Genomic DNA, 17,478 nt, shown 5'->3' on the forward strand with positions numbered 1-17,478 from the left:
ACCCATTAAGATGTGTCATCTGTGGTTTATGAACTACAACCGCTAGGTCCACATGAAGGAATTCCAAACAAGCCACTTTTTGGTTTGGTGTGAGGTGAAAATGTAGAGGGTGATTGACAAATCAACTTTTTAATGGTTCTAACAATGAAATTGTTTCTACAGCCCAAGGAAAGTTTTAGACATACCGTATCTTTTGGACTATAAGACGCACTTTTTTGTCTCCCAAAAGGGGGTGAAAATGTCTATGCGTCTTATAGACCGAATATTGCTAAAGCCCCACCCACCCACCGGCTGTTTTTTTGGCTTCCGCACGCCCCCTTTTCAGGCCTTTTTTTGGCCTGTTTTCTAGGCTTTTTTTGGCCTGTTTTCAAGGCTTTGGGGGGGCTTTTTTCGGCCTGATTTGTCAGAAAAAAACGGCCCCCAAAAAGCCCCAAAATAGGCAAAAAAAGGGAGGCCAAAACCCAGTTTTTGTTATTTTCCTCTTCTAAATTTAGGTGCATTTTATAAGGTGCGTCTTTTTTTTTTTCTTCAAACACATACAAACAATGCATTTTTTCTGAATAGAGTATTGGCCGAGTCACAATTTGTACCGCTTTCAGTTTCTCGAACATCATTTTATATATTTCACTTTTCGCCATAAAATTCTTTCTCTCTAATTTATTTTATTTTATTTTCCTTCTATTTCTTCTAATATATAAACAATATTACCATTCGCCCTAATCTCTTAGTCAATTTTTCTTTTTCCACTCCTCTTTACTTTTTTCAAATTGAAACCCTTTAAATTGAAATCAATCGTTTTTCTAAAATCTAAACCTAACTCTAAATTATCTTATTCAAATATTCTCCCATTGCTCCCTTTTCACAATACCATGATTTCAAATATTTTCCCTATATTCCATCATTCCAATCATAAATATTCAGCAGTTTTACAATTATCCCTCTTTTCCATTTCTTTCTTTCTTTTTTTTAAACTATAAATCAGGTGCGTTTTATAATCCAAAAAATATGGTACTTCATCTTTCTCTGTGAGGAGAAATATTGGCGCTCTCTGAACTCGGTTGTTTTCTTGCAGACGTTTCATTACCCAAACCAAGTAACATCATCAGTGCTAGTAAGGAGTGAAGTTTGCTCTTACTAGCACTGATGATGGGTTTGGGTAATGAAATGTCTGCAAGAAAAGAACCAAGCTCAGAGAGCCCCAAAACCTCATTTCAACCCTGAGCTACAAACATTCTCCTTTATTGACAGTTCTTGGTTTCTGAAATTACCTTGGCTCATCTTGTCCGTCTATGTAAATCTGCCAAAATTTGACATAGCCATCATGGCTTGCTGTAGCCAAGACAGTTCCATCAGGAGAAAGCGCTCCCTCACTCAGGCGCTATAAAAGAACAAGGGGTAAAAATATAGGAGTTATATAGGAGAAAATATAGATATTTTGCAGCACAGTTGAAATACAATAACAGACATCTTTCTGCTAATCTGGCTGGGGATGGGACAAGGCTATTTTAAAAAAAAATACATTTAAATAGTTTTTTCTTTAACATCCATATGTGCTTAGTGAACAGTGTATAATCTGGGTCACTGTACTTTATACACAATACTAATAACCATAATAATACTTTTTAGGTATACACAATAGTAATCTTTCAACTTCTAACATTTACATATACATAGTAATTATAATGTATTCTATTATGTATCAGTATACGTAATGCTATTTTCCAATTCCTACTTTCTACCTCTATTTTCTCACCCTTAATGAAGCAATTGCCATATTAAGAAGTATTCTATATCTATCCATCATCTCTTGCCCTTTTTAATATTTCAACTCTTATTGACTTTTTGGTAAATCTTCCATACTCCTCCATTGGGATCTCGTATCACCTTACATCCCTTATATTTAGTCTTGAGTATTTCATCTGCCTCAACATCTAACTCTTGCTGTTGAGTCTCTAGAGCACCCGTCAGTAACTCTTTCATCACTTCTAGGAGATCTTTCTCTTTATCCTCTTCTATATTTTGACCTCTTAAAGAGTAGTCTACCTGTTGCATTTTAAGAATTTTTGCTGTCCCTTCTGTATCTTTATCTGCTTGTGACATTTGTTGATTTATCTCCTCTGTTCTTTCCTCAGCTCCTTCTGATTTCTCCTCTACTTTCTGGATTTTTTGTTCATCTTTCATTGTCATTTGCTGAAAATTTTCTAGTCTCACATCTGTATCATGCATCGAAGTCATCATCTCCCTATGATTTCTTGTCAAAGTTTCTTGAATACATTGAAGCATCAATAATGTTTCTTTTAGAAGTGTATTTATTTTTTCCTGTTAAAACATTTTGCATTAATTTAATAAACTAAAAGTTACTCAATAATCCACCAAAATCCCAATGTCCCAATTGTCCAGAAACACCAAAAAAGCCGATATTAGTTAAATTTGCTCAGTCCAGAACTGTTATTCAAAATTCACAATTTTTATACTCCTCAAAATCTTCCAATTTGCTCCCTCTAAGTTATCCAAATTTGTAAATCTTGTTTAATTTTGCTTCTTTTTCTTCATAGAATGTTCTGTCAGATATTGTTGATAATCCAGAATGGGCCACCAAATTTCTCCAAATATCTTTAATCCAGAGAGTCAAGTGTCCAGTTTCAAGGGTAATTTCTGTTAATTATAGTCCACCTTGCCTTGAAAATCTTCAAAAGACTCACCAGTTACTCCCAAGCAGCCAAAAAGCAAATAGATATAGAATAATAATAAAAAAGGCTTTCCAGGTGTTGTTTGCCTTTCACTGTTTTCTTTCTTCTCCTCCTTTTTTTCCCTTCTGTTATAAAACCTCATTTTCTTATCAAATCTCTGTCAAGGACTATTCCCACCATATAATATTTTTTTCATCAGTAGGTGACATCCCAGCTCTAAGTTCCAGCATTAAAGGAAGCTAAAGTATAACAGCTGATTGTCAAAAGATTGGGGGGGGGGGAATGAACATTTTTCTTTATACAATTTCTTTCAATTGTCAAACAATATTATCTACAAATTAGGTCACTTTTCACAATACTACAGGTTCCAGTCCAGTCTTTCTATATTTTAAAACTTTGTAGTCTTCCATTAAAGTTTACTTCTCTTTTGGGTCTGTAATCTATCTCCATGTATTAGTTTGCTGCTTTCTCAACGTTTTGGAGAGTCTTTCTTTTAAAAATTCTTTTGTTTGGGTTTAAGTCTCTAATATAGAAGTTGAAAATTGTCTCTCCCAGTTCCAATCCTCTGATCATGAACAACTCCAGCTCATCTCTTTCTTCGGTTGCCCCAAGCTTCATTCCTGCCATAATGGCCGTTTCTCTTCCTCATTGATCGGAAGGGTGACTTTAACCCCTTAGGGCCTCTCAACAAGGAAAGATTGACCGGGAATTCGCGGAGCCCTGCTATCCCGACTGTCTCGCCATGACGCCACACCGGAAGTGGGTAACATTTGGTAGATCTATTTGTTCATAAAAACCAAACATCCTGGCTGAAGAAGTCATAATGTTCCTACTGGTAGCATGCTCGTGCCCCAGTATGGACAAGCAGTGACACAAATTGGGAGGTGGAAAACATCATATGAGATCAAGATCCAGAATTACAGTGAAGTAGAACCAAAACATTCAGGATCAACAGCTAAGAAAACCCCCAATTTGAAACGGATGATGTGAGGACATTGTTCCTAGATTATGGGAGGACACTTCAGCAAAATCCTGAGTTTAGATTTCATCTAAAACTCTTCACGTCTTATTTTCCCAATCACAGTTCACTCACATCCCGGCTTATTATGTGCAAACGCCAGCAATAACTGCAAAAGAATGTCTTGCTTTTAGTGTCATCAGCCATCAGAACGAAGGCCAAGAGGAATACTTGAGGTTCATGGATTAAGACACACAGAACAGAGAGCTATAATACCTCAGTCAGAAACTATGCCCCTACACCAAGACAATGGCTGAATGTTTACCGTGCTATGACCCTTCACCACAATGTAGCCTTCTTTGATGTTGGTTACTTCCACTGGCCATGAACTATGGTTGGCTCGGATTATGTCAAGATCACAAACTTCAGCCTGCCAACACAAAGGGAAAAAGTGAGCAAAAAGAACATGCTAAAGCTCCATTAGGAATCATCCCAACAGGTTGATGTCTATGGAGATTCTCGGTCATCCAGGTCATGGTTGTCCCAAAGGTGTTTTTTTTTCAAAAGGCAACTGGACTTTGTTTTTTTTCCTGAAGACGTTTCACTCCTCACCCAAGAAGCTTCTATAGTCCTGATTGAACGGTGGGGAATAAATCCTACCTATCTCAGGTAGTCTACAGGTAGTCCTCGAATTACAACCATTCATTTAGTGGCCATCCAGTTACAACGGCACTGAAAAAAGTGACGGATGACAGTTTTTCACACTTACAACTGTTGTGGCATCCCCACGGTCTCGTGATCAAAATTCAGACACTTGGCAACTGGCTCATGGTTATGACGGTTGCAGTGTCCCGGGGTCATGTGATCCGCTTTTGCGATCTTCCGACAAGTGGAATCAATAAGGAAGCCCGATCCACTTAACAACCGTATTAATAACAACCGTAGTGATACACTTCACAACTGTGGCAAGAAAGGCCGTCAAATGGGGCAAAACATGCTTAACCACGAGCCCAAGAACAGAAATTCTGGGCTCCATTGTAGACGTAAGCCGAAGACTACCTGTATTCCTATCATTGCTTTTTTTAAAAACCAACTTTACGCTGAGTGGCCCAATAGCACCATTTCCAAAGGGAAAGAAGGAAAGCTGAAGAAATGCTTACTCTATCTTCGTGCAGCAATGCCAGAGTCTGGCTGCCTTCTTCGCAGCTCTCCTCATTCTCATCAGGGATGAAGGGACACCATATTATCCTCCGGAAGTTGTTCAGAGGAGTCCCATCAGGTCGTTTGATGTTCACCAAGATTTCTTCTCTGATCACCGAAGTTAAGGAAGACCTCCATCATTCCCCTTTACAAAAGCCTCCCAGAAGTTCAATTTTAATAGCAATATCAATAAGCACTTATATACCACTTCACAGTGTTTTACAGCCCTCTCTAAGTGGTTTACAGAGTCAGTCTATTGCCCCCAACAATCTGGATCCTCATTTTATCCACCTCTGAAGGATGGAAGGCTGAGTTAACCTTGAGCCTGGTGAGATTCGAACTGCCAAATTGCAGGGAGCCAGCAATAGCCTGCAGTGCCACATTCTAACCACTGAGCCACCATGGCTGTTAATGTTTTTCTGGTCCATCTCAGATATGTTGAAAATAAACGGTACCTGATTGAATGAGAATCTGAGTTTACGTAACACCTTGTCCTCATCTTTTAGCAACAGTAAAAATCTTCTTCCACTTTTAATAGTCTCCAAAAAATATTAAACTATCAGTGTTTGACCTAGCAGATTTTATTCAACCACAAAATTGTTGGTTTAATGCATTGTGTGAACCTTAGTCACTGTGGTTTATAAGCGATGGTTCATTCCTTAGAAGTATATGTGAATTAGGTCACTAAGGACGGTGCAATATCGTAGTTAAAACAAACACAAGTTTATGTGAATAACCAATGCATAAAGTTTTCATCACTGCTTTCTAGACTGGGCAGGAAAGCTCCATTTCTTCTCCTTTTTTTTAAAAAAAAAAAGATCAACAATTGTCGTTACAGCACAACTGAACTCTCCTTTTTATAGCATTCAGTATTTATATTTCTCAGTTTGATAAATGCATCAATTATCTTTGATTTTAGCTAGTTTCAATGAAGTGAAGGTTATAGATGTGTAAGTCACAAACAGAACAGTTAATATTGAGAAAAAAAATCTTAACATGAAGACTAGAATGCAAGAGGGTAACCCTAACCCTAACCCTAACCTAGTCAAGATTTCAGATTTTGCAATGCTGAAATCAAAAAGCTCAATGCCCAGTTCTGGCTTGCAGAATTAAGTAATGTAATAATCCATTACTGTAGGGTTTTGTTTTATTTTTAAAAAAACAAAACAAAACTGTTTTTTTACAACTGTTTACAACAGTAGTCAGGCTTTGCAAATTGTACCACAGGCTAACTAATTTATCTACCGATATTGTGACCCTTTGCCATCGTGACAGGGGTGAAATCCAGCAGGTTCTGGAGAACCGGTAGCAGAAATTTTGAGTAGTTTGGAGAACTGGCAAATACCACCACTGGCTGGCCCCAGAGTGGGGTGGGAATGGAGATTTTGTAATATCCTTTCCCTAGGAGTGGGGAGGGAATGGGGATTTTGCAATATCCTTCCCCCAGGAGTAGGGAGGGAATAGGGATTTTGCAGTATCCTTCCCCTGCCACACCCACCAAGCTACGCTCACTAAGCCACGCCCACAGAACTGGTAGTAAAAAAAATTCCACCACTGCATCATGGTTAACATTGAAGTAAGATACTGGATTTTTCCGTTCTCCATAGACAGGCACCAGACGAACAGGTTGCCAGCTTCATCCAGGCAGGCCAACTGATTGGAGTTAAGGTGAGCAAAAGCCAGATCTGCCACACCCCCGGTGAAGCCTTTCAGAAGCGTCCGCTCAGCCGTACTGACACTCAGGACCCGCACCATGGCCGAGCCACTGCTGGCACCTGGGGGGAAAAAAGGCCAAAATACACCTAGTCAAGAGGAGCAGGGGAGTGCTAATTCCTCTTTCTATTGTGGAAATGGAACAAGAGCCAGCACAGACCACTGGACAAAAGTTAAGATGCAAAAGAAGCCCAACCTGAAACTTCAGAATGGACACTGGGAGGATGGGGAGACGTCTCACCTCGAATAGCATAGGCCAGGTAGGCATTTGAGACAGCAATGAGGTTGCCATAGTAATACTTCTGCTCCCAGTCATACCTGGCCACTGGCTGGATTTTAACCTGGCAGGGGGGAAAAAAAAGAAGACAAACAACAGCTGTAGCATAGGAATCAATTCAATACCCATCAAAAGGAAAACCACACCTAATAAAGAAGACCGTCTATAGGAGGGGTAGGCAACTATGCCCCTTTACGACCTGTGGACTTCAACTCCCAGAATTCCTGAGCCAGCATGGAAATTGGAAGGCCACAGGATGTAAAGGGGTCATTGATGCCCACCCCTGATCTATGGATGCTCTATGATCGAAAGCTGTGAAGCTGAGAAGGAGATAAGGTAAAGGTTCCCCTCGCACATATGTGCTAGCTGTTTTCAGCTCTAGGGGCGGTGCTCAACTCTATTTCAAAGCCAAAGATCCAGTGCTGTCCGAAGATGTCTCAGTGGTCATGTGGCCGACATGACTAAACGCCAATGGCGCACGGAACGCTGTTACCTTCCCACCAAAGGTGGCCCCTATTTTTCTACTTGCTTTTTTAAAAAATGTGCTTTCGAACTGCTAGGTTGGCAGAAGCTAGGGACAAGTCACGGGAGCTCACCCCGTTACGCAGCACTAAGGATTCGAACCGCTGAACTGCCGACCTTTCGATCGACAAGCTCAGCGTCTTAGCCACTGAGCTACCGCGTCCTTGTTTAATCTGTATGGCCACTGTCTAATCTATAGAAGAAGAAAAGCTCACAGCCATGTGAAAAAGAAACAAACCAGCAAACAAGCATTACTTTGGAATATTTTAAAATGTTTCTCAGCAACAAGGACGACTCAGGAATGTTATGAAGAAGGAAAGAATATCGTCTACCGCACGTAGAGATATTAGACAACAAATTAGCAAACCTTTTGTTCCTTAACGAGACATGAATAACGAGCTGGCAATTCTTGAAATTACAACTGCACGCAGACAGATTGGCAAGATGGGTAATATAACTGAGCAACTTTAAGGGACTTTGTTAGAACAGACTGGCTGATTGGCAGAAATATACATGGAGGCATATTTAGAGTGCTATCATTCATGTGGTATCACAAAAGATGTTAACATTCTTTTGGGTTTTCATCCAAATAATGCATAGTATTCTCTTACTCATTTTTTCGCAGGTATTTCTGAGGGGAGAAAGACCTGAGGTGTGCGGGCTGAAAATGGAAAGGGAGAGAAGGAAAGAACTGCAGATCTTCCCTGCATTAACTAAAGTGTCTTCCAATCAATCTACCTCTCTTGGATCAAAGCCAGTCAATATATCAAGGCCCTATTCTCAAGCACAATGTCTGAACATGTACCCAATATAACATCTGCATCTGCCAATGGTCAATTTTTAAAAAAACTTATTTTGCATATTTTTTCCTCTTGTAATACTAGGATGAGAAGGTGTTTTCTTGTATTTACCTTATTGCTTCCTCTGGCTTTACTGGTGATGCTGGAATCACTGCTGGCCACTATTTCAACATCTTTAGCAAGAATCACCATACAGGTGGAATTATCATCTCCAGAGAGGCAGCTAAAAGGTGGGGGCAGGGGCAGGCAGTGAAGAGAAAAAGAAGTCAGTCTCCAGTGAATCGTTCAAAGAGTTGGGACCGTGCTCACCATATACATACACTGTATTTTTCGGAGTATAAGACGCATCTTAGTTTTTGGGGAGGAAAATAAGAAAAAAGCTCATTGGCGGTAGGGCCTTCCGGAATACCCCCAATCAGCTATTCCCAGAGCTGAATTTTAGCAACAGGTTCGTTGGTTGTGAGCTCTGTGCCTTGCTTTTTTTTTCAGCCTCTGAAACTTCTGAAACTCTGTTTCAGAAAAAACGTTTTTTTCTGCCTCTGAAAGAGAGCTTCAGAAAAAAAGCCTCTGAAACTTTTCAGAGGCTTTTTTTTCTGAAGCTGTTTCTGAGGCTTTTTTCAGCCTCTGAAACCTCCATTTGAGAAGCTGGGTGGGGCTACATTCAGAATAGAATAGAATAGAATAGAATAGAATAGAATAGAATAGAATAGAATAGAACAGAACAGAACAGAACAGAATAGAATAGAATAGCAGAGTTGGAAGGGACCTTGGAGATCTTCTAGGCCAACCCCCTGCTTAGGCAGGAAACCCTACACCACTTCAGACAAATGGTTATCCAACATCTTCTTATAAACTTACAGTGTTGGAGCATTTACAACTTCTGGAGGCAAGTTGTTCCACTGATTAATTGTTCTAACTGTTGGGAAATTCCTCCTTAGTTCTAAGTTGCTTCTCTCCTTGATTAGTTTCTACCCATTGTTTCTTGTCCTGCCCTCCGGTGCTTTGGAGAATAGCTTGACTCCCTCTTCTTTGTGGCACCCCTGAGATATTGGAAGACTTCTATCATGACTCCCCTAGTCCTTCTTTTCATTAAACTAGTCATACCCAGTTCCTGCCACTGTTCTTCATATGGTTTAGCCTCTAGTCCCCTCTGCACTCTTTCTAGTGTCTCAACATCTTTTTTACATCCTGGCGGCCAAAACTGGATGTGGTATTCCAAGCGTGGCCTTACCAAGGCATTATAATGTGGTATTAACACTTCCCGCGATCTTGATTCTATCCCTCTGTTTATGCAGCCTAGAACTGTGTTGGCTTTTTTGGCAGCTGCTGCACACTTAATATTCCACACTTGATATTCACACTTGATATTCCAGAGATCACAAATCACACATATTTTGGGCTTTCACTTTTGCCTCACCAATTAAGATACCTACATAACTTGCTTGTCTTGTAGCGCTCCGAGAGGAACAGTTTGTGGAACAGGCTTAGTCGAGGATGAGCCATCTCCAGCTGCGGTGGGATCTGGCACCAGAAGACCATTCAGGTCACCATTATATGAACTGGATGTTCTTTGGTTTTCATTCACTGACCCTGCAAGGTATGAAAAATGGTGGGAAACAGAGAGAAAAACCAAGTAATTCATATTTACTTAGTCTTGTCACAGAGTTGTATATATTTTAAACTACCCAACCTTTTCCTTAAGTACCGTGTACTGCTGACTTATGAAACAATGGTATTTTTAATAGAGCAAGGCAGATTTTCTATAGCACTTAATTCTGTAAATCTAATTTTGGGCATGGGGAAAGAACTGTCTTTCCATTCTCACTGAATTTTTGGGAGGAAATCATCCATCGATTTAAAAGTATATCCCAGTCTACAATTTACCTGTAGAGTATTATACTTCAACATTAATCTACAACATTACATCAGACATTTCGTTCATGGCCAAATTATCAACTCTTTTTAGAACAGCTTTCCCCAACGTAGGGTTTCTCCAGATGTGTGGACTTCAACTTACAAAAGTTCCACTCCATGATTTCCCCAACTTTTCAAGGGCTTCAAATACCCCTACAAGACTTTCAAATGAAGTAGTATTATTAAGCTATCTATTCACTTTGCTTATATTGAAAGCAATTGATCTAAAGCTCCTTTAAAAAAAGCCCTACAATATAAAGCCACAGAAGTATCAAAACAATTGCCCAAATATTACCATATTGCAGTTTTTTTAAAGACAGCTGCACTTGTTATTTATTATCACTCTAAATGTCAAACGGTTTGACAAAAGAGGGCAAACACAGAGATGAGCTAATGCATTCACTGTAATTATTCAAATGATATATTTGTGGTTTATATTTATAGTTTTACACTGCAAGCCAGTGGTCAAAATAAATGAAATTATTATTAAACCCACAGCATTATAGAACAACACAAGCCATTTTCTAGACATGGAAATTACAACATTTTGAGTACAAATGTACAGAATAATTTAATGAGGGGACTATGGCTATCAGGGTGGGTATGCAGAAATGTTTTAGCAATACTTTCTTTAAAAAAATAGTCACCATCTTTTTAAAAAATGGGTTTTTTAAAAAAAGTGCAAATATAGAATTATTGGATTATTAAAACCAATAATTCAAATCAAATAAGCATTAAGTATGCATAAAATCTCTACACTGAATTAGTATCTTTGCATGAACCCCATGTCTGGAGAAGTCCTTGCAGGAAGCATGTTGTGTGAACAGCTAAACAGGTTGGAGAGACAGTTAGATGGATTCAGTTAGCACCAAACAAGAACAAGAAGGCAGATGGACGATTGATTAACCCTAAATTTAGTGGAAAAGAGTCTTCTTTAAGATAGTCTGCCTATATTTTAACTGCTGTGGAATTCTGGGGGTTGAAGCCCACACATGTTAAAAGAGGCAAGGTTAAAAGACCCTGATTTAGAAGATTGGATAAACTAAGAAAACCCCTGATGTTAAGGAAAATAGAGCTGAAAATATGGATTACATAAGCAAACAGAGGTATATACCTATGTAGGTATATAGCATATATGTGTTACGTATGTGCACACTTTTGAGAGCTGGCAACAGAATTTCATTTTTAATGTGTGCCAACAGGGAAAAAAATGACAATAAAGGTTATCTTTTCTATCAAAGAAATCTGAACATGCAGCCAGAACCTGAAAATAACATTCAACACAGCACAATACTTAAACAAAATGGTTTGGTTGAGATCTGCATACATGGGACTGATTGGGGTTGATTGTAAGGGTGACACCACATATATATTTTATATCATTTTATTCTATTTTATATATTTATTAAATTATATTATATCTTATCCTATAACTATTTTACTCTACTCTTATTTTAAATTGTTTGTATAGGATTTTATTGGCGATATGTGTTTGCACCTTGTGCTTTGATATGGCTATAGGCTAATCAAAGCTATCATTTTAAACTCTATTCTATTCCAATTTCATTTTAAATCGTATTTTATCCAATTCCATTTTAAATTGTTATCAGATTTTATTGGCGATATGTGTTTGCACCTTGTGCTTTGATATGGCCTATAGACTAATCAAAGCTATTTTTAAACTGTATTCTATTCCAATTTCATTTTAAATCATATTTTATCCAATTCCATTTTAAATTGTTTTTTTTTAAATCAGATTTTAGTAATAATTTGTGTCTGGAACTCTGCACTTTGATACGGCCTGAGGACTAATCAATAAAGTAGAGGGGGGAAAAAACCCAAAGAAATCTGAACACAGAATACTATATACTGTACAGTGCTAGGTATGGAAGATTTTTTTTTAAAAAAAGCAAGTAATATATTGATGCTTTTTATTCAATGGGATCTCCTGTCTCCATTTTTTTAAAAAATCAAAACCTTAAGATGCTCTGGTGGGGGTAACCACTGGGTTTAGTGGGAATGATTTCTCCCACCCAAATTTTGCACCGGATAAGCAAGCAGCCTATTTACTCCATTCGGATATTATCCACTGAGTCCCAGATCTCCTTGCAAGAGATCCGGCCATGAATGGTGTGAATGGGTTTTTTAATGTCTTTGTTTTTAATTTTTAAGTGTTTTTATAGTGATTTTTTTTGGAGTGTATTGTGAGCCGCCCTGGGTCTTCGGAGAGGGGCGGCATATAAATTGAATAAATAAAAATAAATAAAAAGGAAAAACAGGGGATGCTTAACAACCCCGAGTGCAAAAAACTCTCTGCCGCCTCCGCCCGCCTGCCCGCCAAACGGAGCCCTTCGGACGGGGCAATGGCGAAGAGGGAAGGGAAGGACTTCCCTGCTGCAGGGCGGCCGATCGGGGAGAAGCTGCTTCTCTCCCCGCATCAGGCGTGGCGCGGGCGGCGTTGCCCGGGAGGAAGGCATTCCAAGCCGGCCACTCGCGCTGCCCTCCAGCCCCGGCTCTTTTGGCGAAAGGATCACAGACCCCGCCAGGGCCGCCGCCGCCCGAGAACCTCCGCCTCGCCTCTCTCACCGCCGGGCCGATCCAGCTTGAGGATATCGCGCAGGTGTTGAGTCGCGTCCTCGATATCGATGCTAGCGGAGGCCATCGGGGCCCCGCCAAGGCCGAAGCCGCCGCCGCCGCCGCCGCTCACGCCCGCCTGCCGCCCAGACAGGCCGAGCCCGACTCGCCGCCCCCACTTCCGCTTCCGGTCCGGCCGGCCTCTTCTTCCCGTCGGAAACCGCATTCCCGGCGCGCGGGTTCCCCCCAGCGTCTTGCTGGATTGGGAAACATTTCAAAGGGTTGGAGAGAGAGAAAAAAATAAAATGAAAAGGGGGTGGGTGGGCGAAGGGGGAGCCCGGCGTCCCCTCCTTCTCTGCCCTCACCTAGCTGGGCTTTCCCTTGAGCGACGGAAGGCTTCTTCTTCCTCTTGGCGAGGGAGCCCGTGCTATGAATTTCAGGGAGGCGTCTTGTTTCAAAGAAGAAAGCTGCCTCGTCCTCTCTCTTATGGAGGACACGCCTTTGGAGTTGCATCAAACGAAAAAATATATAGATTTTCCCCCGGATAGCGGGGAGAAGTGCACGTGCATATAGCTATATACAGCCTCATACAAAGATACGAACACATCCCGCCTTCACCAAAGGACACGTTACGTTTTCAGAGCAACCCACCAGTTGAGGCGTTCAGTTTATACATTGATTACTTAATAAGCAAGCATTCTTGAGGGGTCCTTGGTGCTCTCTTGAGCTTGCTTGTTTTCTTGCAAAGGTTTCATTATCCAAACTAGGTAACATCAACAGTGCTAGTAGTAGTAGTAGTAGTAGTAGTAGTAGTAGTAGTAGTAGTGACTACTAGCACTGATGTTGTTACCTAGTTTGGCTAATGAAACCTCTGCAAGAAAACAACCAAGCTCAAGAAAGCACCCAAGGACCCTTCCTTTCAATCCTCAGCTACGCATATTCCCCTTTATTAAAAACTGATTCTTATTTCTAAATATGCACAGGGTTGCTCGGTAAGGAGTCTCTGGAAGTCCTGCTGCTACGCAGCCATCTCAGTGATGTGCTAGCTCCTCTCATTAAACACTCTAGAAAATACTTTATTTTCTCTCCGCATAGAAAAAGAACAACACCCCATGTAAATTCTATTTGTATAGGTAGCCCTCTACTTACAAGTTCATCTAGTGACCGTTCAAAGTTACAACGGCACTGAAGAAAGTGAATTATGGCCATTTTTCTCACGACCATTGCAGCATCCTCATGGTCATGTGACCAAAATTCAGATGCTTGGCAACTTGATTCGTATTAATGACAGTTGCAGTGTCCTGGGGTCATCTTTTGTGACCTTCTGATAAGCAAAGTCAATGGGGAAACCAGATTCACTTAACAAGCATGTTAGTAATTTAACTAGTGATTCACTTAACTGCGGTAGAAAAGTCATAAAACGGGGCAAAATTCACTTAACAAATGTTTCACTTAAACTTTGGGCTGAATTGTGATCGTAAGTCGAGGACTACCTGTATTTGATAATTAGATAATACAACAAATTACCAACAATATTGGTAATATTTGATCATCTTTTTGCAAACCCAAAGCCTGTAGAAATGATACAAAAATAAAAGGAGAAACTTCTGCATACTGTACTTATATCCAGCTTCCCCCATCAAAAAATAGAACTTTGCTGAAGAGCTAAAGACTGTTCCAGCAAACAAGTCTTTATATTAGGTATTGATAGGCAAAACTGAGAAACTTTCTGCACCAGTTCTCCATTAATCTTAGATTTTATGTTCTTATAGAAAAAAAAAACTGTCAATCAAGTCATTGCAACAAATACAGGAATGGCTTTTTTTTCAATAAATGTTTCTTCAAGAACTATGTGAATATTGAAAGCTGATCACCTCATTCATTTCTCAGTGGCTTGTATAAAAACTGGGAACACATGGTTGCGTTGGAATTAGTCTAGAATGGTGATGCACCCTGTGGTGGAAAATTATAGTACAATTCAGTGTAGGACTGTACAATATTTAACCATAACATCCTAATTCGGACACATTATGGGCACCTGGCTCTCTGGAGAAGGCTCTATTGCTGGGAAAGGTAGAAGGAAAACAGGACAATCAGCAGTAGGTGGATAGACTCGGCTTCAGTGGTAATGGAGGGGCCTTTGGAAGGGTTGAAGGACCAAGTTAGGGAGATCATTTCGATTGTAATAGTGTACTATTACAGCACCAAAAGGATCACAAGCCAAATTACTGTAAATTGTTCAAGATATGAAACATGTAAGAGGTGCTAAAATTACCTCTTTATTATACATCACAACATATATAACATAGAAATGGCAGAAACCTGAGGAAACGTGTTTTACTTGAAATAGTTTTTTTTTTTTTTTTACTAAGCTATATATTGCTTACAGAAATATAAAGAATTGTTTCTTTGACAGGCAAGCACCAAAATTCAAAGAGGATAATTTGAAATCATTTTTATTTTGGAGTGATTATCTCTCGCTGGATATCTGGCCACCTTTTCATGGTCATTGCTTCACTATAGTTAAGACAGCAACAGAATCTCTACCTTCATTTTCATTGTTTCTTAAATTTCTAAGCTTAGCCTTACAAGCTTGTTAAAGAATCTTTATTAGTACATTTGCCACAGGTACAGTCTTAAACAAGCCAAGATTACACATCCCATAACGGAATAGGTAGATAACCTTACTCCACAAAACTTCAGCATATTTATTGGTAAAACTAGCGATGCTCCGTAAACCAAGCTTCACAATATTAAAGTTTGCTTTCTTTACCATGTACACATCAAGTATTTCTTATTAAGCAGTGTGTAAACTTAGCAGTTCTTGAATACATTTTGTTTCTGGCAACTGATGCCAAATTGAATATTATACTATAATAGCAAAGTTTTAGAACACTTTTGTATCAAAGTGAAAAAACGAGAAGAACGCTAGAGCTTATGACTTACATACGAGGGCCGTGAAAACTTATTTGTTTCTTGCCCTGAATATAACAGAAACAGATATAATGTGCCTAGTGAGCCATAAAATACATTGTGAGCGTGGCAGGTCACATCTACACAGACCTGGTCTACCCATATCCCAACAGAATATCCCTTTTGTTTTTATAGAAAGAACACAGTTTATTTAATCAGCGGTTCAATAGCCTTCATCTATTTACACGTCTTCCATATTCCCAGATCAAATTATTTTGTTATCCTTTCTTGCAGTAACTAATGTCTTTAGGATATGCTTTGCCCTTCCAGCATGCAATTTTAATTCAAAAATAGTTCAGGTGAACTTTCCTTCCTGCAGCTTGAATCAGGGAAGAACGCAGCCAGTTCTTCCCGGGTCCACTGACCCAGAGACAGTGTCTAATCGAATGCCATCTGCTAATACTGGAGGCTGAAGTAGCGTGTGGAGAAATAGTCATTCCCTCCTTATGGATGAGAAAAGGCATTCATTTGCTTAACTAAAAAGAATAAAGCCTCTTTAGTCAAAATGTGTTCCTATGAATACATATTCAAGGAATTTTTCTAAGGCATTTTATGTATGGCTATTTACATACCACTTCATTAAGGCATATACCTATTCAACCATGATATCACGAAATCCTTCAAAACGTTCACTAGCCATATTGAATAAGGTGATGCTGAGCTACCATAATCAGCCGCAAACTTTTCTTCATAAAAAGCTTCCCGTCACCAGCTTTGAACGCTAGTGTTGGAAACAAATTCCATTGAAAAGAGTTTTCAACTAAACCTATAAGTAGGTACTAAGAAACTAACTTTTAAGATCCATTGCCCCAGACTGATCAATTTCAATTGTGATCCTCGCAATGAAGCAGCTATACTCATCATCATCTTTTAATGACCCCATAATCCCTCACGGGGTGGAATCTGGGCAACTGAATGGAACTAGCAGTGTGTTTAATGGCCGGGTGCCCTTCCTGTCACCAATGCAGAGTTTTGTTCAGCAGATATATTCTCACTGAATTCCGATTGTGAGGGGAGAGCTCCACCTATAGGCCACCACACCACACAACGAAGCAACTACACTAATGGCATATATATGCTTAGGAGACTCCGGAGATTCAGAAGCTTTAAATTGTGACAAGCTTCAAAATGCATTCCTCTTTTTTTAAAAACAAAACTATTCAATCAGTGTGTACAACTGCTATTTCTTAACAGGCACAGGCCTAAATTAATGAATTTGAGCTGAGTTCTGAACATTGAAAATTGAACATCAATAATTAAGAACTGCATTTTTTTTTTTTTTGCTATTCATGACCATGTGGAACTAGACTTCCAGCCCAGCTTTAAGCTTAAGTTTCAAAAATAGAAAAGTAGTTTTGAAATGGTGCAAGGCTTATGAATTCAAGATTGCCCAGCTCACATTAAACATCTGGATGAACAATCTGGCCACTTTGAAGATACATTACTTCTCTGTAACTTTTATCAGCTTTGCAGCAGATGGTACTTCAAAATATTTTCAAATATTGACCCAATTTAACCATTAAAATGGTGCTACTGGTGCCACCTGGCTGTGGTTTATTGCAACCAGGATACAGCAGACACTTGAGATATCAAAATAAGCAACAGACAATATGGAACGGGATGTTGCACTCTACCAATCTGGACCAACGTTAACATCTCGTCTTGAAACTGGTGCCCTGAAGATGCTAAACGCAATCATGACTCAGCTTTTGAATATCAAAAGCAGAATGATATCAAGATGCTGACCAGGAAAGGATAATGTGGAGAAATTAGCCTGAAAATAAGCACATGCGCATTGTTGGTCTGCACAGTCTTTTATGTATATCTGCATAATAGAATGGGGAAAAAATTGACTTG

At 39.6% G+C, this 17,478-nt stretch overlaps 1 protein-coding gene across 1 annotated transcript in view; it reads right to left on the minus strand.

Moving 5' to 3' along the window:
- EDC4 (enhancer of mRNA decapping 4) overlaps positions 1-12,760 on the minus strand; it is a 47,356-nt gene extending 34,596 nt beyond the window's left edge. The window contains 8 exon segments of the mRNA XM_070952758.1: positions 1,269-1,378; positions 3,974-4,078; positions 4,809-4,956; positions 6,434-6,623; positions 6,803-6,902; positions 8,272-8,383; positions 9,594-9,750; positions 12,661-12,760. Coding sequence (XP_070808859.1) covers positions 1,269-1,378; positions 3,974-4,078; positions 4,809-4,956; positions 6,434-6,623; positions 6,803-6,902; positions 8,272-8,383; positions 9,594-9,750; positions 12,661-12,736 — 998 coding nt within the window. The 5' untranslated portion in view covers positions 12,737-12,760.
- Positions 12,761-17,478: the final 4,718 nt, after the last annotated feature.

This window comes from Pituophis catenifer, unplaced genomic scaffold (assembly GCF_029215685.1).
Source record: "Pituophis catenifer annectens isolate HBS135680 unplaced genomic scaffold, rPitCat1.0.hap2 SCAF_13, whole genome shotgun sequence".
NCBI classification, from domain to species: domain Eukaryota; kingdom Metazoa; phylum Chordata; class Lepidosauria; order Squamata; family Colubridae; genus Pituophis; species Pituophis catenifer.